The 19,211-nt window shown below is 40.5% G+C and overlaps 1 protein-coding gene across 5 annotated transcripts in view; it reads right to left on the reverse strand.

Annotated features, from left to right (window-relative positions):
- Positions 1-19,211, reverse strand: part of MYH10 (myosin heavy chain 10) — a 145,460-nt gene that overhangs the window by 15,122 nt on the left and 111,127 nt on the right. For all 5 annotated transcript variants that reach the window (XM_039500904.1, XM_039500907.1, XM_039500906.1 and 2 more), the window contains 7 exons: positions 18,976-19,113; positions 18,189-18,312; positions 8,733-8,904; positions 7,336-7,548; positions 6,347-6,491; positions 4,211-4,417; positions 2,596-2,700 (listed from right to left, as the gene is read on the reverse strand). In XM_039500904.1, the coding sequence (XP_039356838.1) occupies positions 2,596-2,700; positions 4,211-4,417; positions 6,347-6,491; positions 7,336-7,548; positions 8,733-8,904; positions 18,189-18,312; positions 18,976-19,113 (1,104 nt within the window). The remainder of the gene's footprint in view (positions 1-2,595; positions 2,701-4,210; positions 4,418-6,346; positions 6,492-7,335; positions 7,549-8,732; positions 8,905-18,188; positions 18,313-18,975; positions 19,114-19,211) is intronic.

The following is a 19,211-nucleotide window of genomic DNA, read 5'->3' on the forward strand; positions in this document are numbered from 1 at the left end:
TAAATTGGTACGGCTTAATAATACATAGTGGCATGCAGAACTAAGCCATCTTTCAAACAGAAAAAAAAATTACACGAGATAAAAGGAGAATTGTTTTAAAATTGCAAGATCTGGTTATGCTGCTTAGCTGGCACTACCCAGCACCTGCTAGAATATCATTACATCTATAACCCACTGCTCTCCTTCTGGGGGGAGGTTTATTTGTGTTGTGCTCTTACACTCCTATACTTCTCTTCCTATTTAAAAAAAACACTTGTCTGAACAGCAAAACTGGCTAAAGACTGGGACCTGAAAGGACAAGAACCATGAGAAGTGAAGAAATCGCTTGGTTGAGCAGGGTGGGAATCAACTCCACTAAGTGATAAAAACACTTACATGCTCCACAGACAGCGTTTAAGACCGTAACAGCCTAGTGAAGCCACCTGCCCTCGGACACATCACAACCTTATCTTCACAAGGCCCATGGTAAGGCCAGTAAGTGGCTGCTTTAGAAAAGTTTCCTGATGTCAGATGGCCTTAACGAAGACATGGCCCTATTGGGTCAGACCATCAGTCTCTCTAGTCCTGTATCTGTCAGTGGCAAGTCCCAAGACACTTCAGAGGGAGGTGCAAGGAACTCCACAGTAGAGAATTCTAGAACAGTGTACCCACACAGGCAGGGTCTTCCTAATACCCATTAAATAGTGAAGTCTGAGGACTTACAGCACTGACATTACATGGGGTTAAAAATGTAACTGGGTATGTTCTCACTTATGTAAATGCTCACTTTTAGTTTAAATCCTACTTAAGCTAATCTGCCATAATGGTCCCCCTTATCTTGTTAAGTCCTTCCAAATTTCCTCGGTCATCTCTGGTCTTGGCTAACAAATTGTGTCATTGGCAAATTCAGTCACCTCATTTCTGACCTTTTCCAGATCACTCAGTCAAATTCCTTATTAAGGTTTTACTACAATTATAAGTGACCATTTCTGTTTTCTGTCTCAACCTGTTTGTAATCTATGACAACACTTCACATCTTGTCTTCAAGGCCCATGATTTACTTTCCTTGTCAGTTTTTCATGAGGGATTTTTGACAAAAGGTTTTTTGAAAGTTCAAGTTCTAAAGAGGTTTTTCTTAATCGTTTATTTTGGGGAGATGTTCAGAATTCTAGAAGAGCAGCACAATTCTCTATTACAGCGGCCATGCTGTTTTGTCTCTTGAGTTAATGGAATTATGACAATTTTCACCTGCTGAGGATTTGCACCAATAGTATGTCTATCTGTGGGACAAGAGTAACGGGAGAAAAGACTAGGGAGTCAGGAAAGAAGGCAACAAAATCCTGTGATTTCAGCATGTTTCAAAGTTTTGTTACATTTCACAAATTTAAGTTTCAAAATTGTCAGGGGCTGATTATGCCCCCCCCACCCAATTCACCTCAAAATTTCAAGTCTAACTGCAATCATTTAAATGCTAACGTTTTTATGTATATTTTCCCTGTTTTCCTTTATTCAAGGGGAAATTAAATGCACACAAACTCTTTATTGACAATGGCTGTAAAGAATGTACATAACCTCTCATGGTTTATTTGTATATTAACCCAAAACAAACACTAGGGCTAGGTAATTTTAAGATCAAGTTATTGGGGTGGGGTGGGGGGAGGAGGAGAAAGACACTCTCCTTTATGCCTTACAGGTGTCCAAGGGCCTGGTTTACATGAACATTTTACGTACTGGCTTAGTAAAGCTTATGGACTCATCCTTGGTAGAACATAAACACTAAGTGAACCTTACTGAGAGGGCAAAATCTAGTAAGTAGCAACTCTAGTCTGCCATGAAAAGTTTTTTTTCCCCACAGATTCAAAGGCCAGAAGGGATCTCTGATCATCTAGTCTGAGCACCTGCATAACACAGGCCATTAGACTTCCCAAAAAATAATTCCTTTTGAACTGGAGCTCCCAATGTAGATGAACAGTCAGCAAAATAGTACATATTTCAGTGCACAGTGGCTCATCTGAGCCAGTGCAGGGATTATTTGCGTAGACCAGGGGTCAACAACCTTTCAGAAGTGGTGGGCCAAATCTTCATTTATTCATGCTGATTTAAGGCTTCGCGTGCCAGTAATACATTTTAACGTTTTTAGAAGGTCTCTTTCTACAAGTCTATAATATATAACTAAACTACAGTTGTATGTAAAGTAAGTTAGGCTTTTAAAATGTTTAAGAAGCTTCATTTAAAATTAAATTAAAATGCAGAGCTCCCTGGACTGGTGGCCAGGACCCGGGAAGTGTGAATGCCACTGAAAATCAGCTCGCGTGCCGCCTTCGGCGCCCGTGCCATAGGTTGCCTACCCCTGGCATAGACCAAGGATTTCTGGCCCACAGGGAAAGTTATTGATGGGAGGGAAACGAAGGGAGTGTGATATCAGTGCCATACCCAATTCAAAAAGCTAAGCAAATGTGGATACTTAGGTTCCTCACAAAGCCTTCTAGAGTGGGCTCTGAGTGGTGCTGGAAGAGGAGACAGACCCTGAGTTTTCAGTTGCACAGCTGAACGTTTCTACTGATGAACACAAGTTCAGTGTTAAAAACCGGGTTCTTACTACAACTGAAAGCACACCTGTGTATCTTGAAGCTGAGACTCCAGACCTGCCGCATCTTTGGCAACCTTTATGCCCTTCTTCTCTGCTTCCTCCAGGAGGCTTGAGACATTGTCCAGCTCATTCTGCAAAGCAAGCAATCTAAAGGTAACACCAAGCAGCTGGCCTGCTGTAGCAGCTTTACCCTGCTGAGAGCTGTGAGTGCAAAAGACATCACCACTCAAAATATACCAAGCATGAAAGCTAAGGCAATGAGAGCTCCAGGTACAAAAATGCCCCCAGGTAATAATTTTAACCAAGTTTTACATTTTTAAGTTGAATGTCAATTATGACTTTAAACAACAAATCTCTTAAATGCAAGCTTACATCCCACTGCTGTTGAGAGAACAATCCCATAACCACTTTTGTATTCACATTTTACTTTTGGTAATATTGCGATTAGTATTTTAAATGGTATTACAGGGCTGCTTTATGGGATCTACCACTGTCCATGGATTCCCAAGTGACAGCAGGGTCCAGAGGCTGCAACCTTTCCAGGCAGATTCCTGGAAACTGTCAACACTTGTTATTTCCAGGATGTGCTACCATAATGCACCATACTTGGGGCTACTCAAGGACTATTTGGGAGTTTCAGATAGTATGAAATGGAGCCACTCACCTTTGAGAAAGTTTAAGTTGTTTTACCTAAATAAAAGACCCTGCATTGTACTGGTTCTGAAACGGTTACAAATGCAATTCAGGGCACTAGCTTTTGTATACAGAGCTGTAAATTGCTTGGAAATTTATCTCAAAAATCTCCTCTTTCCTTTGCCCTATTTGATAGCTGTGATGAGCCAGACTTGAAAGCCTGGCAGCTGCGTACTCTCACTTCTGCTTTGGACTTCACTCTTTAGCTGTTCAGTAGAGACCAAGGCTGGGGCCTTTAAGATACAGCGCAAAACAACTGTTTGATGGAGCTTTTTGCAAATTTAAATTAACAGCTTAATCTAGGTTTACAATCACTGTGCAAGAGATGGCAAGTGCGAGATTTATTGGCCAGCTGCTAATGATATTGTTAATTTTGTAACCAACCCCAGATAGCAACAATATGAATAAAAAAAAGTTCAGATCTGTAATTAACTGAATAAAGATAAAGTTTTATATTGGTAAAATGTTCCATATTTTTAATATTTAGGAAGTGCCTAACAATTTTTTAAAAAACTGTCTTGGGTTGTTTGCCTGATTTTTTACATAAACTTCTCTTGTACTCTGCAGAAAAGCTTTACATATTTTTCATCTATTTCCATTTTACAGCAGTCAATGGAGGATTTTATTAGGAGAAATTCCAAGTCTGGATTTAAAAAAAAAAAAAAAAAAAAAAAACCAGTTTCAAAGTTTTGTAGACTACACTGTGACTAAGCAGAATCATTTCAAGAGTCTATTTGTAGATTCAGGTTTCACACTGACCATATACCATACACACATGTATCTTAATCATTGCAAGGTTTGTTTTTGCAGAGTCCTTTGATTTTAGCAGGTGATGCAAGACTAAAATGCAGTGGAGTGTTTTGAAAATTTATCTGTGTTTTCTAATTAAGAGGTTGGGATTTTGTGGTTGTAAGATCATGCCAGAGAAGAGACCAATTTCAATCTTACCTGCAGTTTGTTAGCCTTTTCTGCCAGCTCTGCCCTAATCCTCTCTCCTTCTGACACTTTGGCATGTAGTTCCTGTACCTGAGCATCTAGCTTCTTCCTCTTGTGCTCAGACTCTGCTTTGACCTGCTGCAATACCTTCACCTCACAGGCTAGCTCCTTGTTGTCAGTCTCTAGGCCTTGTTTGTTCTTTTCAAGATTTGCTTTAAACTAGGAAAGCACAAAATAAAAGTGTGTCACTAAATATAGCACTTCACATTATTCTCCATCAGGCACTTTCCTACAAAATATTTGACCTCAAAAAACATTTTTAAACTCAAGTGGCAACTGAGCCCAATGGGAGTGTTAGCCGTACACAGAGAAATAGCATTTTCAAGCATCAGCACAGGACGCTTGGGTAAGACTGCAGGTATTTTCCCATCCTTGATATTTGCTTATCCAAAAAGAGTTTTAAATTAACAAAAGTATATTAAGCATTAAAGTTGTTCACGTGGATAAACTACATTTCCACCAGCATTACTTAATGCTGTAGTTCCCACTTGCAAGAATTTTGCCTTTCCAAAGAGAAACTGCTGCAGTATTCCCTATGTTTAACATAGAAAAAAATATAGTAATGTTAATTATTTGCAAAGGAATTAGTGACAACTGTAGTTAAACAGACTTTGGCATACTACACTTGGCAGCATTTGGAACAATTTCACTTTTGAACAAGATACTGTAGCTGCTACTAAAAAGACATTGTTATGCAAATGTAATTAACAAGAGTGAGTCCTCATCCTGGCTGCTAGGGTAACAGCTATCATAAAAATGGTCACAGTTCAAGGCAACTGCACCTGTATTCCCTGTGTATGGCCCAGCAACAGCACCCAGTCCAGACTTCTGGCTCCCAGTTGTTACCTCTCTTGGGTGGAAACCTAAATCTCTCCCCCTTCTGACCAGGAGCTTTCCAGGCTGAACAGTTCCCTGACTATCCTGTGACGTTCCTAGCAAAAACAGACTGCTTAAGCAGGCCTGCATTGCTTCTCTTCTCTGTGTAATTGCCACTTAAGTTACCTCACAGCTCTTTCTAAGCAAACTCATTTATTCTTAATGTAAAAGCTTTAGAGAAAACATACTACTAAACCAATAAAAGAACCTACATGCATGATAATAAGATTACCAGAGATCATCCCCAGCAACGGTTCTGGTTGCGTTTTGTTGTCCATCAAACCCCATTCAGGGTTTTTCCTGTGGTCACAAGTTCAACACAGCTTCAGCTAAGAACCAGCCCACTCACGGCTCCTTTAACCCATTTGAGTATTTGACACCACCATAAATAGGTAATCAGTCAGACAATGCTCAAGACAGCTTCAAAAGGATGGATGCAGAGGTAGGTCAGGAAACCCCCTTATTTCTTTGTCTAGCCCATTGTTTCAAACTGTCATTTGAAGCATAATACTGTCCTAGGGTTTATATTAGCCATGCCTTCCCCTTAAAGAAGTTACATAAAATCCCATATCAAATACTTGAATTAATACAATGAACTCATAACATACTTACCTAATTCAATAATATTAAATTAGGATATTGCAGAATATTTTGTCATAAAAGTCACAACACCACTGCACAATTTGGCAGCGTGTATTAAAAAGATGCCTGGGACTAGAACAAAAGGGGCATTATGAGTCACAACTCAAGTACATTGTCAGAACTGAATGTGGAAGCATTTACAGTACCTTGATTTAGCCAATATGAATTTTTTTGTATAAGCCCCAAATTACCACCACTTTCTCTGGAAACATTCTGCAATCTACATATTCTGAGAAGTGCTTCTCATCAAATGAGCTTGCAGACTGCTGTACCAAGTAAGCAGCTAATAATACCTGGTACAATACTTTGTCTCTAGATGCATCACTTCAAAGTCTGTCAGGGAGATGGATCCTGGGAGTGTTGAATAGTAACAGGTTGGTATTTGAGCTAGAATTCTAGCTTCTTGGTCATTCTGTAGCAGATATATACGATCAGCAAAGATCTATTAGCTCCATGAGCAAGTATGAGACAAAGGGACAAGACTGGCAGTGTTATTTGACAGAAGTGTATACAATTCCAAAGCAAGACAATTTCAGCTATCACATGAAGTAACTTACAATTCCCACTCACCCTTTTGGCCTGTTCAAGTTGTTCAGAGAGCTCCTCCAGTGCAGTAGCATGTCTTTGTCTGATTTCCTGTATTTGAGCTTCATGGTTCTTGGTTTCTTCTTCAATAGCTTTCTTCAATTCAGCCACTTCCTGCTCACGCTTTGTCCTGGAGAAAGCACCATAATACAGTAGAACCTCAGAGTTACGAACATCTCAGGAATGGTGGTTGTTCATAATTCTGACAAAATGTTATGGTTGTTCTTTCAAAAAAGTCTACAACTGAACATAGACTTAAAACAGCTTTGAAACTTTACTATGCAGAAGAAAAATGCTGCTTTCCTTTTTTTTTTGTCTCTGCTGCTGCCTGATTGTGTACTTTCAGTTCAAATGAGGTGTGTAGTTGACTGGTCAGTTTGCAACTCTGGTGTTCATAACTCTGATGTTCTACTGTAGATTATTAAAGTTCAACATTTTACAGTTTAGTTTATTCCTCATTTAAGCAAATTTTCTTTTTGAACTTTTGTCTCTTGCTGTCTACCTGAAGTGTTACAGTGGTTTCAACAGCAGCAGAATACATCAGTTTTCATACTCCACATCTGGGATGGGGGAGAGGGGTGGGGGGGAGAGCGAGGGAGGGCAGAGGGAGATGAAGAATGGTTTCACAATTAATGATCTAGAGTTGGCAGACCTGGATATTATTCCCAGCTCTACCATGCTCACTGTAGGACCTCGGCAAGTCACTTCACCTCTCAGTTTCCCCATCTGTATTTTTTTGCAATTAATATTTTCCTTCCTCAAAAGGTACTGAGGTGTAATTCATTAGTTTTGGTAAAATACTTTGCAATTGTCAGCTGGAAAGAGCTATATGGGGAAATTATTAAAGCCAAAAACCTTTACTGAAATTAGTTTCAAGCTAAGGCTACATGAAACATCTTTATGAAATAACTTTTTTCTCTTTAAATTAAACCTGGACTTAAACTGTATCTTTTTAAATGTGCTGGTCACCCCACCTCAATTCTTGCTGTGCTGCAGTGGTATCCAAGGTGTCTTCCAGCTCAGTCTTCAGTGCCTCCAGCTCCTCACTTAGGTCTCTCTTCTGCTTTTCCGCCTTGTTGCGTGATGCCTTCTCAGATTCAAGGTCCTCCTGGAGTTCTGCAATCTGAGCTTGCAACTCTCGTATTAGTTTCAGTGCATTGTTTTTCTGAACTGCTTCTTCATCACCTCTGTTAAATGTGGACACAGGATAAGGAATGGGCAAGAATAAGATCTGATATTAAAGATGGAATAAGACTTATTCACTACCAGTTCTCATAATGGAATCTGAGTTACTGGAACAGAAACAGATTTTACTTAATACATCATCAAAATGCACCTTTAAACAAACATGTACATTTTTAGTGTATTGAAACTAGTACCTCAGTTATTAAGAGACACTTAGGGATGTTGGGCATTGAAGTTGTCTTACTTCCAGTCTTCCAATTCTCTAACACCTGTATTAAATTCTCCCCCAAAAATTCATATCTTATCGGTATACTAAGACTTCTAAATCATGAGTCATGAAAACTGACATGTCTTTTGCAGTTGTCTCTCTATTGCATGTTATATTTTAATAGTGTGACTAAGTTGTGGATTTTTGGTAAGAAACCTAAGTATAGCAGCAAGATTATTTTAAAATAGTGACCAGAGTGGGGAGAGCCAGCACAGAGCTGATTTTAAAGGCCCAACAGCCAGGAAGGTGAAAGAGCAGTTCCATTACCAGCTCTTCTGGCACATTTAATATCACAGGCAACTGAATGGAAAATTGGTAGAGTTGCCCAAGACGACCAATTGTTTTAAAAACAGATTGTTTGGTGTAAAACAATCAGTTAAAAATAAAGTAACCGTAGTACATTTTTGTGCTGCCAAATCCATATCAATAACCAGAAATTAAGTTTAAAATGTAGTCAGCCACCCCCAAACCAAGATTTATTAACATAGCTCACACACACACTCACACACACTCCCAGCCCAATTTCTTACTGTGCAGAATTTTATGTGGTTGGTGTCAGAGAGAAAATGCAAATTCTTGAATATTTCTTGAGGAATGGCAAAGCCACTGACTGACTTATGATTAAGTGGTCTTGCTCTCTTGATGCTGAATTGTAATATGCCAACTGAAGTCCTTTTAAAGTGAAGTGGGTTGGTAAGTTAAAGGCTCTTTTGCAGAGTAATCCTAGCATACAAACGCAAAAACCTCTTTCTTTTTACTACAAACTGCAAAAAGGAACATACTGATAAGGCCATATTCTCATTTATGCCAAAGCTCCTTTAACCTACTCTGGCAGTCTAATCTTGAAAATGGATTAAAGATTAATCTGAAATGAAAATCCCATTGATTTTATCCAACCACAAATCACCAGTCTCTTACCTGGCAAGAGCAGCCTGCAGCTCCTCTTCTTTCTTGGCTAGTTGGATCTTTAGCTCTTCAATCTGGGCTTGCAGCTCAGCTATTTGGTCCTGAAGGTCTGTTGTTTCTCCGTCAAGTTTTCTTTTAGCTTTTTCCAGTTCTTGACGGGTCTTCTCTTCCTTTTTCAAACGCTCTTTAGAAGGATGAGAAGATACAACTCTTTCAGTACATTGTATAAAAAGGATGGCAAAAAGCCTGCAGATAGCAATTTTATTGGTTGTGGACAGATTGTCTGGTCTCTAACGGCAGTACTCCAGGAAACACTTTAAGGGACAAGAGAGGACATGTACCCCAGGGCCCTAGTAATCAGTCACCTGTTGGGGGTGGGGAGGAGAGAAAGATTCTCTCCTTTTTTGTATTTCCAGAGAAAGCTCCTTGACAGAAGTACTACTCCAAGGACAGAAGCCAAAGCCTGCGTGTTTAGCCTACATTTACTTAAATGAATGTATGGAGAGCGCTACATACACAGGGCTTATCCACTGTTGATGCTTCTTCCCTCTCTACCGACAATATGGGGATTGTGGTGGGTTTTGATTATAGCTAGTCAAGAGATCTCTACGGTTCTGTATGCTTCCTGAATGCAAATTTTGATCCATTTTCCAATAGCATATCCAGATGTTTTAAGGTCCTTTGAACACAATGAATAGGGCGTTCAGCCCAAATGGCTCTGTTCTGGACAGGTAGTATTTCAAAGCCCTTCTGAAGTCTAACTTATGCCACAGCATTTCTTTCCCAGCCTGCAGTTGGAGGACAGAAGAAGAGAAGGGCTATGATTGAAATGGAAGGGCAAAAGGACTTAGTTTCTTTCTCAAAGTCATAACAGAAGGACAACCTTCCCCTGATGGAAAACCAGGAACTGGATCAGATGCAAGAAGACTGCAATTTCCCCAGCCCTGCTGGAAAAGGTGGTGATCAACAAAATGCATCTAAGATCCAGGAAATGAAGGTCAACTGATGACAGGGGGTCAAAAGATGGTTTGTGTTGCTTTTGGAAGACTAGGCCAAAGCTCTGCTGGAGAATGATGCTGCTTTAAGAAATCTGAGGTAGTTTTCACAAGCACTTATGTCACTTGAGTCAATGAGACTTTTGAAAATTTTACTGCAGAAACTAGCAGAGCTGATGCCATTATCCTCCCATCCACAAACACCCTTAAAGCATCTTTAAGACTTGCATCTGAAGAAGTGGGTATTCACCCACGAAAGCTCATGCTGCAAAACGTCTGTTAGTCTATAAGGTGCCACAGGATTCTTTGTTACCCTTAAAGCAGTGAGGAACGAGGTTTGGACCATTAAGGAACTGTGAGCCAACCTAGATTTTCTCCAAGAGGAGTTAACTATGATATTTGCTCTTCTAGTTGAGATCTTGTCCTGAACCATGCTGTGAAAACTGAACAAACCCAGTAATAGGCAAAGAAGGTGCTTTTGCAAAAGTGCAATGTAGTCTATGCTACCTTAAAGGAGATACCCCTCCAGTTCTTACAGTGTTCTGTCACAAACCAGGCAGAGAGAGTCTGGATGTGTTGAGGCATGGGTGTACCACTGAGCCGTTAGAGAAGATCTGGCATACAGGCAGGTTAAGTCAGTTCCCCTAGGACAAGACATTTGCACACCAGGCCCTCTGAAGCCAGGGGAACTTGTAAGTAAGGTGGGACTCCCACCATATGGTGGTCATCATGAGCTGGAGCTTCCTGCTTTGGGTACTTGCTGCAGAACTGGTAATGCTGCTTTTCTGTGGCATGGACAATTCCCCAGTTGGCATACCACACAAACTAGTGTCAGGTGGGAATACTCCTCTCTTTCAGGAATTATTTCTCACTGGGCATTTGGATTTGCTGAGCCACCAGCTTGCAGGTTCATACCCTGTCTGATGTGCAAGGCTCTCAAGACAAAGTCCTCCTGTTCAGATGGGCAGAGAAGAAAAGTTTAGGAGCTTGAGTACCTCCTGGTTGGTTTCAATACATGAACTCAAATGTCTTGATAAGGTTTGTCATTACCTTGCAGAAGGCTACTCTTGACAGCATTTGCAAGAAGTGCCGTTCCTTGGACATTCCCTGAGCTAACTTGTGTGGAATTCTCCCAGAGGGCCTCAAAGGGAGCCTTTCAAAAAGGCACAAATAAAAGTCTGAAATTCTCCCCTTCTACACCTCCCTGCACCCAGAGTGCCATTCTGCCTGCAGAAGCAGATGGTAGCAGGATAACATTGAATCAAGACTAATAAGACTGCTTTTCAAGATGTTAGGTGAAACCATAGGATCAGATTGAGCATTTGAAGGCTCTCCAATTAAGACGACTCTGCCTTGCTTGGTGGCGGTCTATGCATCCAGATGAGTAGCACGTGCACTGGTCAAACGCTCTCTCTCATATGACTGACTACCAGGCCTCGAAGTCTCAGATGCTGCCCCCAAGTCACTACCAAGACATCTTATTACTTTGTCCTGCTGCAGAAAGGTGAACTGCACGGAGGTAATTCCCTCCACACACACCTCCCACCCCCATAAATGCTTCACTTTTACCCACTTAAGGGGATCCCTCTGGCGAGACACACAATTTCACAGAGACTGGTTTTCTTGGGGCAAGGCATGACTGAACCCACATGAAGGGACAGATGCTCTATGTCAGTAAAGCCGTTTGATAATCTGTGTAATTTTCCAGGCAGCCTAGAGAAGACAAGTTTACTATCAGGAGATGAGCAAGCCGTCTCTATGATCTTTCTGCAATGAAGAGTGAAACAAGGAGGGATCTCCCCCAGGAATAAGGGAACATCATTGGAGTTCACTATTTCCTGAGAATTTTTGAACTTCATTGATGAAAGGTAAGAATTTCTGGTAAGAATCCCAATCCTGCTAAGTATCAGAGAGGTAGCTGTGTTAGTCTGGTTCTGTAGAACCAGCAAAGAATCCTGTGGCACCTTATAGACTAAGGTGCAAAACGTCTGTTAGTCTATAAGGTGCCACAGGATTCTTTGCTGCCAATCCTGCTAGAACACCAAGTTAGCAGTTTCCAAAGGACAACATTTTGGTTCCAAGTCAGAGGAAATATTTCACTTCTAGACAAGGTATGGAACAAAAAGGAAGCAGTAGAGCCCAGGCAGATCTGGCAATTACCTGAATCACAGAGTTATTTCCTGGGGAGGGAGGGAGTGATTGCTATGGCAAGTTGTTACCTTGAAGTAACAGACGCAGAGTAATATGAAACCTCTGGAGACAGCTTCAGAAAGATCTTAGAAGGGGTCTTGAGTTTTTTATGCCTGGACTTCCAGGAAGATTTGGTTAATTCACTTGAGTATTTCAGGAGATGGACAGGGTTCAGAAAGACTGAAAAATCCCTTCCCTTACAGAGCTCAAAGTCCTTATCCCCCTCATTCTATGCCATCCTTCTCTGGATGACAGCTCTCTCCTTATACTGCTGCCAGCTGAGTAGGCTGGTTCCATCAGACCCTCCTCCACGCCATTGTCTGGCCCAATGACAGAGGCCTGAAGAGGTCACAGCATGAGTAGAATGTATTGAGTGCAGCAGCTTACAAACCTCTGTTGGAAGAAGCACAGTGACTAGGGATTTTATACTTAGAAAAAAGTTCTCAGGCTCTGATTTCATGCTGTACTGCCTTCAGGATAGGGTCTTGAAGTCAGCTGCAGGAAAGTGACTTGAGTACACTCTTGAGAAGCAAGACTCAGACTAAGGAGTCCTCCCTGGAGGACACCAAAGTCCTTAAACCAAATTGTTCATTGGTTTAGATGGGAAGGAGAACTCCAAGGTCTGTGCTACAAGATGACTCAATCATTATATTAAAAATAATGGAAATAGACTCGGGCTGAAGTGTTTAAGTGACACCCATTTTGTGATTAGGGAACCTAAATGAGTCATCTGAATTATATGAGCCTTCTTAAATCATCTGCAGTATTGCTCTAATAAATAAAGACTGTAGGCTATTTATACTGAAGCTATTTGAGAGGAAATAGTTATACTTTCCTTGGGCAAGGAGGGCAAGAGTGCATACTGCATATCAACTTTAGCTTTCCATTTTAAAAAATGGTCCTTGCAGTGCCCCCTAAGATCCACCAGTTTGTTGAGGCAAATCAGCAGTGGCCAAAGCTGATTTACTCAGATGTTTAAACAAGCATTCTTTTCCAGTGAGTAACTAGTCCACTTATGTCCATTCTAAGTATCTCTGAGTATCTCAAAACTGGTACAAAAGTCAGCTGCTACCCACATTAGTTCCATTTTTGCCCAACTGGAGAAGATTCAAATGTTTCAATTCTTCCATAATCAAGTCAGTTGTAAAATATGAAGCAAAACTGCCCATAGTACAGAAGATGATAAATTATTTCAAAATTAGGGGGCAGAGAGCAACACAGACTTTAAATATTACACATTAAGTGCCAAGTCGGAGTTGCACAATAACCAGACATTTTACAGCCAGAAACCATTTTGTATAATCAACTCTAAGAGGAGATTACACAAAGTTTACTTAGCAAGTGGCTGCTTAGAAAACATTTTATGGTATTTCTTATAAAAACATATGATACAAAAGAGTTAAGAGCAGAAAGGGAACCATTTTAGATAAACAGAGCATCAAGACAAGCAAAAGTTATTTAGAATTAGTTATTCATGAATGATTTCTGCTAGCCAGAACAACAAGTATATAGTTAGCCTATAACATTACTAGGGCTGTCAATTAATTGCAGTTAACTCGTGCGATTAACTCAAAAAAAAATCACGATTAATCGCAGTTTTAATTGCACTGTTAAACAATAGAATACCAACTGAAATTTATTAAATATTTTGGATGTTTTTCTACATTTTCATATATATTGTAGTCTGTGTTGTAACTGAAACTGAAGTGTGTATTTATTACAAATATTTGCACTAAAAACAACAAAAGTTGTATTTTTCAATTCACCTCATACAAGTACTGTAGTGCAATCTCTTTGTTGTGAAAGTGCAATTTACAAATGTAGATTTTTTTTTTGTTACATAACTTCACTCAAAAGCAAAACAATGTAAAACTTCAGAGCCTACAGGTCCACTCAGTCCTACTTCTTGTTCAGCCAATTGCTAAGACAAACAAGTTTGTTTACATTTACAAGAGATAATGTGCCCTCTTCTTATTTACAATGTCACCAGAAAGTGAGAACAGGTATTTGCATGGCACTTTTGTAGCCGGCATTGCAAGGTATTTACATTCCAGACATGCTAAACATTCGTATGCCCCTTCATGCTTCAGCCATCATTCCAGAGGACATGCTTACATGCTGATGATGCTCCTTAAAAAAATAATGCATTAATTAAATTTGTGACTGAACTCCTTGGAGAGAATTATATGTCCCTTGCTGTTTTATATGCATTCAGCCATATATTTCATTTTATGGCAGTCTCGGATGATGACCCAGCACATGTTCATTTTAAGAACACTTTCATTACAGATTTCACAAAACGCAAAGAAGGTACCAATGTGAGATTTCTAAAGATAGCTACAGCACTCGACCCAAGAATCTAAAGTGCCTTCCAAAATCTGAGAGGGATGAGGTGTAGAACATGCTTTCAGAAGTCTTAAAAGGGCAACACTCCAATGCAGAAAATACAGAACCCAAACCATCAATGCGGAAACTGCAGAAAACGAACCAGCAAAAAAGAAAAATCAGCCTTCTGCTGGTGGCATCTGACTCAGATGATTAAAATGAACATGCATTGGCCCGCACTGCTTTGGATTATCCAGCAGAACCCATCATCAGCATGGACGCATGTCCCCTGGAATAGTAATTGAAGCATGAAGGGACATACGAATCTTTAGTGCATCTGGCAAGTAAACATCTTGCAATGCCAGCTACAACAGTGCCATGCAAATGCCTGTTCTCACTTTCAGGTAACATTGTATACAAGTGGGCACCAGTGTTTCCTGCAAATGTAAACAAACTTGTTTGTCTGAGCGATTGGCTAAACAAGAAGTAGGACTGAGTAGACTTGCAGCCTCTACAATTTTACATTGTTTTATTTTTGAATGCAGGTTTTTTTGCACGAGTCTACATTTGTAAGTTTATCATGAAAATTGAAGAGATTGCACTACAGTACTTGTATTAGGTGAATTGAAAAATACTATTTGTTTTTTTACAGTGCAAATACTTGTAATCAAAAATATAAAGTGAGCACTGTATACTGTGTATTCTGTGTTGTAATTGAAATCAATACATTTGAAAATGTAAAAAAATAAAAAATATTTAAATAAATGGTATTCTATTATTAACAGTGCAATTAATCGCGATTAATTTTTTTAAATCACTTGACAGCCCAAAACATTATTTTAGAAAAATGTCATTTGAATGTTATCATCATATGAAATTGTGATTACCACCTGGAAAAGGCAAGCACCTTTTGCTATTACTAAAAAGATGCATCTAGTGCCTTGAATTTCTAAAGAAGAAGTGTTTGTAAATTAAATGGGTTTCCAAAAGTGAGGAACTAATAGCAAAGATCAGCAATAGGTTAGTGTGGCCATATGCGACACCAAAATTGGTGTGGCCAAATGCTATGCCAAAATAGAAGAAGTCTGAGGCAAGCGGACCACATAGCTAAAGAAGGGCTGCATGGACAATAAATAGCAGCTACTGAGGTATCCAAGCCCTCACAAAAAAAAAATGCACATTTTGAGGCATCTTTGACATTTGTCATACTTGAGACTAGTGAACACAGCACCTCCATTTTACAAATACTAATCTTACAAATGACCAAGTTATACAAACCATTGTTTCCCACTGAAGAAAAAAAAACATTAAGTGGTGTTGATTAAGAACAAGTCAACATTCATTAAGACTGTGGCGTGTGGCAGCATGAAGACTAACAGGCAGCATGGACACTAATTCACAGGCAGGTGGATGCAATTGAGCAGCAGGTTTATATAGGTGAGGTGTATGCAAGCAAGAGGCAAAAGAGAAATTTGCAAGAGGAGTGAGGTGAGGTTGAGGTTAGAGAGGTCAGGAGGATGAGGGAGGTTTGAGCAGTTGTGAGATTGTGGTTCTGAGACAGAGAAGCTGTTCAATTGAGGAGCTGATGGCTGAGCTTTTTTTGTGAAATTGAGTGATGAAGTTTCTCTTTTTTTTTTCTTTGCCTCTGTTTTTTGCTTTTTTGGCTGCAAGATGAAGTCTTTTTTTTCTGCAGTTGTGCCACTTTAAGATTGTTGTTGCTGTTGTCAGTTTATTTTTTGGTTCTCCTATTGGTTTGTTTTTTTGTCATTTTTAAGTTTATACCATTTTCTGTTAGACCTTTGTGTAGAGCATTCCTTTTCATTAGATGGCTTCATGGCATTGCAGGGCATTGAATTGGTGATGGTGGTGTGCTATGTGCTGGTGATGGGTGTGTGGATGGATGGGGTGTGTGGTGTGGTGGGTGTGGTCCTGTGTAGGTGGCAGATTGGTGTGGTTGTGTGGTGAGTGGGTTGGAGTGATGAGTGTTGGTTGCTGTGGTTGGTGTGTAGTTACTGGTGGTGCGGTGTGCAGTTACTGCAGAGAATCTGTGGGACTGTTGGGCAGGTCTGTGGTCTGTGAGGCCTGTGTGCCTGCAGGGTAGATCCCTGATGATGCGGGGTGATGATGTGATGGGGGGGATGAGCTGCTGGCCAGGTTTGGGCTGGTGTGGGTTGTGGGCCTTTTGGTCTTTTTCTGGGGGTCTCTTGTTTTTTCACTTAGTTCTGCTCTGTCTGGTCTCTCTTTCTCCTCTGTTCTTCTGTCTGTTGTTTTGAGAATGCTTGGTTTTTTTTTTGTTTGTGAGGGTTTGTTGGTGTTTTTCTAGAGTAGGTTGGGGGTCTGGTTGTGTCTGTGCACAGTGATTGTTGATGCTGTGGTGTATGGTGTGTGGATGTGGGATGGATGAGCTAAGGCAGGTAGGTGGGGTAGCGGGTAGTCGGTAGTTTTGGTGTGGTGGTGGTGTTGTGGTGTTAAATTTGTTGTGTGTGGGTGTCTAGGAAGTGGACCTCATTGGTGGTGTGTCCAGGCTGAGGGGTGGGTGGGGGGCTTTTTGAAATCGGTGTGGAATTTTTTCCAGTCTCTTTTCCATGTCCCAGATCCATGAGATCCAGATGATGTAAATGTGGGAGAGGTAGCGTGAGTGGGGAGAGAGGGAAGGAGCTGAGGCAGGTTCCAGGTAAATATTGGCATATTGTGGGGCCATGCGCGGGGCCCTGGTGCCATATTGCCATCTATCTATATATATATATATTCAATTTTCAAATAGTTGTGTGTGAGGATATAAGCAGTCAGCAGAGCCCAGTTGTGTTGTGTTTATGCATCATCAGACAGCTGTGTGTTCATCAGTGTTGTTGTTGTGTGTGTTTGTGTTGTGTATGTGTGTCCTACATCCATATGTGGCTAGGATGGTGTTTTCTGGAAGGTGGATGCATTCATTGTATTCAGGAAATCATCAGTCAGGTGGTATATAGTGGTGTGTCAGTAGTGGTGTGGTGGTAGTCAGTCCAAGCACATAGTCCACACATCCACACCTATCTATCACAGTAACACCAGTAACACACCACATCCACACCAACCCCACCATCACACACCACCACACCCACCAATGCCCAATACCATACCAATATATAGCATCATATGCTGCAATGCTCTGCTGTACATCCAAAAAACTGGACAGTCTCTAAGAAAAAGGAAAAATGGACAAAAATCATATTATAGGATATTAGGAAAAAACCTGTAAAAAAACACTAACACAACTGGCCACACAATAGCAGATCAGATCTTGGCCATCCCATGGCAAAAAAAAAAACTCAGGACAAGACTCAAAGAGAAACTTCCAGTTCATCTGCAAATTTGACACCATGAGCTCAGGATTAAGGATTAAGCAAAAGAAGAGAATGGCTTACCAGTGCCACACTCCTCCTCCCTCCTTTGGTTTTCAACTCCTCAATCACAACACCCCCTCCTCCTCCTGATTGAACTAACCTCTTTATCTCTAGCTTGCTTCTCTTGCTTATATATATAAACCTGCCCTGGAAATTTCCACATCTGAAGAAGAAAGAAGTGGGTATTCACTCACAGCTCATGCTGCTGCCTGTTCTGTTAGTCTATAAGGTGCCACAGGATTCTTTGTTGCTTTTACAGATCCAGACTAACACGGCTACCCCTCTGATACTCAACATTCATTCACATTCCAAAGCCTTCAGTACACTAGAAATCAATTTGCAGCGGTTTGAAAGACAAGAGAAAGATGAAGTATGCTGTACTACAACTTATGCAGCGTATCCACTCTAATTTTGAGATGTTCAATTTTATGACCTTTTTTATTTTATGAATGCCTCAATCCCTAATTAGTTCATAAAACAGGGGTTCTACTGTACTCACATTTACTTTAAGTGACCTATTACTTTCTATCATACATGCCAAGTTGTTAGAAGGCATATTCAAAAAGATCTCTAACCTTCCAAATCTGTGATCATCATTTCCTGTTTGTTCTTGAGTTTGGCCAAGTTTTTGGCCTTTTCTTCTTCTTCAGCCAGCTGAGAGGTGCACTCAGCAATTCTATCCTCCGTTAGTTTCTTTTCCTAGTTGTTAAAAAGATTGACTGTTAGAGTATATAAAATGCCCCGAGGTACCAACAGAGTGTGACTGTAGGAATTCTGTATAGAAATCTTATACCTTAGTACAAGCTTTATTTCAACTGGCTGCAAGTTGGCATTACTGCTTAGTTTGACTAGTTGCCAAATAACAAAAGCCCTCATTTAACAGTGATCGGTGATTTGGGATGCCACGCCTGAGATACAATTTTTAGATAGTGCCTGCTCAACACTTTTCCGAAAGTGCTGAGAACAAACCACTTGAAAGTGGAGCCCCCATAGACGTGCCTCAATTTGGGTACTCAAAAACTGAGGCAATCCAAATCCTTGGCCATTGTCAACAATTTAGGCCTAAGAATATATATTGTATTTGCTACTGAGCACTGCATGAGAATAAGTGTGATAAATACTCCCAAAGATTCTTACTAAAAACTTGGAACCTTGTATTTTGGCTATAGGAAGCAGCTCAGGCCTGCCCCCCCCCCCCCCGCAATAAGATCACAGTACAAGGATAGTCTTGGAAGGATTGAGAATACATTGAAAAACATATTGACACTACCAGAAAGCCTGAAGTGTCCACTGAAAGCTGCCACCTCCCATGTTTTCTTCTAACATGAGAGGTTTTACTTACATCACATACAGGTTTCTCACCTTCAAAAATTTGGAATTTTGGTCCTCTAGAAGTAGGATCTCTTCTTCCATCTTCTTGATTTTAGCTTCAGCAGTTACCTTTTCAAGCTGCAACTTCTGTCGAGCTCCTTCTTCCTCATCAAGTTGCTCTTCTAGGTCCTAAGAAAGCACAATTGCACCATGTTTTCCATATTTCCCATCTGTTCCAAGTCAACATAAGCACAACACTCCTCGCTATTTCTTAAGAGGCCCCCGTT

This window comes from Mauremys reevesii, linkage group 15, assembly GCF_016161935.1.
Source record: "Mauremys reevesii isolate NIE-2019 linkage group 15, ASM1616193v1, whole genome shotgun sequence".
Taxonomy (NCBI): Eukaryota; Metazoa; Chordata; order Testudines; family Geoemydidae; genus Mauremys; species Mauremys reevesii.